Genomic DNA, 5,649 nt, shown 5'->3' with positions numbered 1-5,649 from the left:
ATTAAATAGATATGCCGAAATGATTTATAGTCCAAATGGAAACTAAATTAATTTGCCAGTATTTTTGTTTTTTTACTTAAAATAAATAGCTTCATATAAATACGAACCATGCTTTTTTACACAACAAGATAAAAAATTTAAAAAGGTTTTTTAAAACATATTTTGTTTCACTTGTTTGCGTTATTTAAAAGTTAGACTTTACAAAAATTAAATGTGTGAGGTTTAAAAACCTTAACTTCTAGAAAGTTCTGTAAAGTTTAGGTACAATAGTTAAGCTGCCTTGAGTAAGCTTTTCTAACACAGCGCAAAATTAGATTTTTTTAAATAGTTTTTCAAATCTTATTTTTTGTTAACTTAACTTTTAAAAAAATAACCGCTAGGTGTCGCAAATCCATTACATTGCACCATTTTGGTTTTAGACAAAAACAATTAAAAAACTTTACGGGATTTTTCACCACACGGTGTCGCTGTTCTGGGTTAGCCTAAAACAATTTAAATAAGTTTAAGCAGCAAAAAAGTCCTCTGAATTTGCCGCGGGTTATGAAACCCTAAATTCTCTCAAAATACTATGCCCAATAGTGTTGTCTCGAGTTATGAGGTCACCACACCACAAACCACAAACGTTCACTTACGCGCAGGCGAATATAAAAAGACTGTTCTCACTTGTTTAGATGATTAAATGAAGTTAGAATTAGAGTAAACTTAGTATAGATAAAGTTCCAGGTTATGTAGTTATATTTTTTGTTAGATTTATGTTTTAGAAGTGTATGAATGTTAAGTCAAGTGAACAGTAATTTTGTTTAAGTTGTTATATTGCACAAACTTAGTATTATAAAGTTTTTTTTTTAATTTTCTCTTTTTTTCCTTCCTATATTTTTTTAATTAAAAAGTAAATATAGATTTAAATAAATTTATTGAATAGTAATACTATTTTTAGTTGCCACATTTTATATATATTTTTTTTTAATGTTGATTTTAAAATTTAATAATTTTTTATACCCTTCCCCTTTTTCAATAAACTAAAAAGAGAAATATTTGAAAAAAACTAGAACAATACTTTAGTTGAGTTTTTATTCTTAATATTTTTAAATTTAGAAATGGATATTATTTTGCAATTTTTAAAGTGACCACTGGTTTTTTGAAATTTGTTTCAAGGTTTTAAAAACTTCTTCCAGGTTTAATGAAAAAACTTGTTTTTGGTATATTTTTAGTTAAAAGTTATGTTTAAAGTAAAAACATCATTTTGCAATTATCAGGGTGGCCACTGGCTTTTGGCAAATTATCTCCAGGTTTTTAAAACTTCTTTGAGGCTTTATGAAAATATTTATTTTTGGGTCTATTTTTAGTTAAAAGTTATGTTTAAAGTAAAAACATCATTTTGCAATTATCAGAGTGACCACTGGCTTTTGGCAAATTATCTCCAGGTTTTTAAAACTTCTTTGAGGTTTTATGAAAATATTTATTTTTGGGTCTATTTTTAGTTAAAAGTTATGTTTAAAGTAAAAACATCATTTTGCAATTATCAGAGTGACCACTGGCTTTTGGCAAATTATCTCCAGGTTTTTAAAACTTCTTTGAGGTTTTATGAAAATATTTATTTTTGGGTCTATTTTTAGTTAAAAGTTATGTTTAAAGTAAAAACATCATTTTGCAATTATCAGGGTGACCACTGGCTTTTGGCAAATTATCTCCAGGTTTTTAAAACTTCTTTGAGGCTTTATGAAAATATTTATTTTTGGGTCTATTTTTAGTTAAAAGTTATGTTTAAAGGAAAAATATCATTTTGCAATTATCAGGGTAACCACTGGTTTTTGGCAAATTATCTCCAGGTTTTTAAAACTTCTTCCAGGTTTAATGAAAAAACTAGTTTTTGGTCTATTTTTAGTTAACGTTTATGTTTAAAGTAGAAGATTAATTAAAAAAGTATAACAACATTGGAAAAATACTGTAAAGCTACTTTAAATCATGTCTTTAATAAAAAATATTGATGATGACGAACAATTTCTATCCATGTGATAAACTTTTTTGTATTATCCAAATTTCACTAGTTACTATGTAAAAATTGTTTAAAATCCAGGTTTTTTTTTTCAGTGATTTATGTTCAAATTCTAGATTTTTCTTTCAAAATTTCTCAAACTCAACTTTATTTAAGCTAAATATAATTTAAGAATCCAGGATAGTGGCCAACTTTAGTCTATAAATTGGGCAGAATTTTAAATAGACAAATTTATGTTAAATTGTTGAAAATATTAATTTCATTGTGAACATTAGTTATACTTTTTACTATTACAAATAAAATTTCAGAAAAAAATGCAAAAATTTATAAGTATTTGTATTTTATTTGTTGATTATTTAACAATGTAATAGTTTAAGTATTTAAGTATAGTGCATAACTTTTTAGCATATGCAATGTAGCCTAATTTAGCAATGATAGACTTATTATGTTACACTATGCATATATAGGATTTAAATTTGCAAAGTGTACCTTAGTCTCCAAATATAATATTACATAGATAATTATTTAATGAAAAATACCAACATCTTAAAAAACTATATCTTAACAGACGTAACTATCTAATTAAAGAAAATTTTACAATGGAGTTTTCTCGTTTACCTACCACCGTTACACCTACAAACTACGATGTCACATTGAAACCTTCATTCGAAACTTTTACTTTTGAAGGACACCAATCAGTTGACTTAAATGTAAGTTTTAGTAAAACTTTTATGCTGACAGTAATTATACTCATTAACCACCAAGTTTAATTTGTAAATGAAAAAACATGTTTTTGTATTTTGCTTTATTTGTTGCTTTAGAATTTAAAATTATGGTTAAGAATTTTATAATTTTAATTAAGTAATAAACACCTAAACATACTTTTAGCTATTAACATATAACTATTAATAATAAAACCACGCAACATTATAGACCATACCGATAAAAAGTATAATTAAAAACGGATTAAAGACTAAAATTTTTTTTAAACAGGTCAATGAAGCCACTAATGAAATCAAAATGAACAGCAAAGAATTAGAAATCAAAGAGTGCAGCCTTCAACATTCAGGAGCTACTTTCGTTCCAACTCAGGTGAATCTCAACAAAGATGATGGGACTTGCACCCTTGTTTTCGAAGATGTTATTCCTGTCGGTCCTGCAGTCCTCAGCATGAGTTTCAAAGGAATTCACAACGATGAAATGGCCGGGTTCTACCGCACCAAAGTCACAAACAAGGACGGTGTTGAATATTACAACCTGATCACTCAGTTCGAGGCAACCGACGCCAGACGATGCCTTCCTTGCTGGGACGAGCCTGCATTAAAAGCAACTTTTGATTGTACATTAATTGTACCAAAAGACCTCGTCGCCTTGTCAAACATGAATGTCATCAGCGAAGAAGTTCTTGAAGATCAAGTAACAAAGAAGGTCGTCTTCGCAAAGTCAAAGAAGATGTCAACTTACCTGCTGGCTTTTGTAGTAGGAGCATTCGACTACGTTCAAGGCAAGACTAATGACGGCGTCGAAGTCAAAGTTTACACTCCACCAGGAAAATCAAATCAAGGAAATTACCCTTTGGAAGTCACTATCAAATCAGTGGAGTACTTTACAGAGTTCTTTTCCTGCCCATACCCAATGAACAAACTCGATTTGATTGCTATCACCGACTTTGCTTGCAGCGCCATGGAAAACTGGGGACTGATCACTTACAGAGAGTCAGCTCTTCTCGTAGACGAAAAAGAATCTTCCGTAGCGCAGAAATGTTGGGTAACAATCGTTGTTTGCCATGAAGTGTCTCACCAGTGGTTTGGCAACCTGGTCACCATGGAATGGTGGACTCACTTGTGGCTCAACGAAGGGTTTGCAACTTTTATGATGTACGATGCAGGACACATTTGTGACCATGACTTAAAAGTTTGGGAGCAGTACGTTAATGATGTCACAATAAAGGCATTAGATGCTGACAGCCTAGAAAACAGTCACGCTATTGAAATTCCAGTCAATCATCCAGGTGAAATTGGGGAAATCTTCGATGCCATTTCTTACCAAAAAGGAAGTAATATCATAGGAATGATTCACTCTTGGATCGGATCAGATAAGTTCAAAGAAGGCATGAAGGCGTATTTTAAAAAGCACGCATACTCCAACACACAAACAGAAGATTTGTGGAAATGTTTTGAAGATGCTAGCGGCAAGCCAGTTGAGCAGGTTATGTCAACTTGGACCAAACAAATGGGATACCCTGTTATTGATGTGTCTATTGCCAGCCAAAACGACAACTCTGTAACACTTAATTTATCCCAGAAAAAGTTTTGTATTTCTTCATCTGGTGAAAGTGATAGTTTGTGGCAAGTGCCAATCACAATATCCACATCAACCTCTGATGAACATCAATCTTTTATCTTTTCATCAAAGTCAGGTCAGATCACAGTAGAAGGTGTCGGTGCAAACGACTGGTTTAAAATCAACCCAAGGTTTATCGGCTTCTACAGAGTGAACTACAGCCAAGATATTTTGTCCAAACTAATTACTGTAGTAAAAAACGGACAACTTGACTGCTTTGATCGTCTCAACATAGTCAGTGACGTCCATGCAATGGCTACAACTGGTCAAACTTCGTTTGCCACATATCTTGAGTTGCTAAAAGTTTTCAAGGGCGAAAAGGAATATCCAGTGTGGAAAGAGATAATCAAAAGCCTTAGCCCAATGACTAAGCTTATGTGGAATGACGATGAAGCTTCAAAAAAGTTTTCACAATTCAAAAAAGATCTCTTCAGTAGCGTCATGGCCCATGTTGGAATGGAAGCTAAACAAGATGAATCTCATTTGGATGCCAGCTTGAGAGCGCTTCTCATCAAAGCTTCAAACGACGACCAAGTCAACCAAAAGTGCACAGAAATCATGAACAATTTCTTTAAGAACTCAACACCAATCAGTCCCGAAATTCGTGCTTCCGTCTACGAAGTTTACACGTCAAAAGGAGGTCTTGAGGCTTTCAACAAAATGGTAGAGCTCCACAAGAAAGTTGATTCCATGGAAGAGAAGAGTGAAATCGAAGCAGCTCTCGGGTGCGTACAGGGTTTGGAATGTCTCAAACTTGTTCAAAAATACATGATGTCAAGCCACGTTCGTGACAACGAAAAATACAAGATCTTGTATGGCATGGCAACAGGATCCAAGCTTGGTAGAGATGAGTCTTGGAAGTTTGTCAAGGAACATTGGGATGTCTTTTACAACAAGTTCAAGGGAAGTCCTCACTTAGGCAAGATCGTTGAAGCTTCTACTCCTAACTTTGCCACCGAAGAAATGCTAAAAGAAGTGAAAGAATTTTTGACTGACAAAGTTAGAAAGACTTGTGAGAGAAAATTCAAGCAATGTGTAGAGCAGATCGGGCTCAAAATTCAGTTGTGGAAGCAAAATGGCCAATCCTTGAAGGATTATTTCAACTAAAATTTAATTATTAGCTTTTATAGGACTTTTTCAATGCATTATTCTATCCTACATATGTCGTTTACAATAAATATATAGAGAAATGAAATTAGTTGTTGCTGTGTTTTAAACTTTTCGGTATCAAATTTTTAAAGTATTAATTTTTCAATTGTTAGTTTTTGAGTTTTAATATATTATAGATAAGCTGTTTACGTAAACAAAGT

At 32.1% G+C, this 5,649-nt stretch overlaps 1 protein-coding gene across 1 annotated transcript; it reads left to right on the top strand.

Annotated features, from left to right (window-relative positions):
• The first annotated feature begins 2,595 nt into the window (after positions 1 to 2,595).
• On the top strand, positions 2,596 to 5,446 carry LOC145844772 (puromycin-sensitive aminopeptidase-like). The gene is made up of 2 exons (XM_082952195.1): positions 2,596 to 2,706; positions 2,990 to 5,446. Exons 1-2 carry the CDS (start codon positions 2,596 to 2,598, stop codon positions 5,444 to 5,446), a joined length of 2,568 nt encoding a protein of 855 aa, XP_082808321.1.
• The last annotated feature ends 203 nt before the right edge of the window (positions 5,447 to 5,649 follow it).

The sequence above is a fragment of the Thalia democratica genome, chromosome 9 (assembly GCF_965202585.1).
Source record: "Thalia democratica chromosome 9, ktThaDemo2.hap1.1, whole genome shotgun sequence".
Taxonomy (NCBI): Eukaryota; Metazoa; Chordata; class Thaliacea; order Salpida; family Salpidae; genus Thalia; species Thalia democratica.
The sequence above is the reverse complement of the archived record's forward strand: the minus strand, read 5'-3'. Positions and strand labels throughout refer to the sequence as shown.

Excerpts from the sequence above, each read along its gene's own strand:
- LOC145844772 (XM_082952195.1), top strand. The coding sequence starts at position 2,596 with ATGGAGTTTTCTCGTTTACCTACCACCGTTACACCTACAAACTACGAT. Across the intron at positions 2,707-2,989 it reads ACCAATCAGTTGACTTAAAT|GTCAATGAAGCCACTAATGA; the intron begins GTAAGTTTTAGT and ends TTTTTTAAACAG.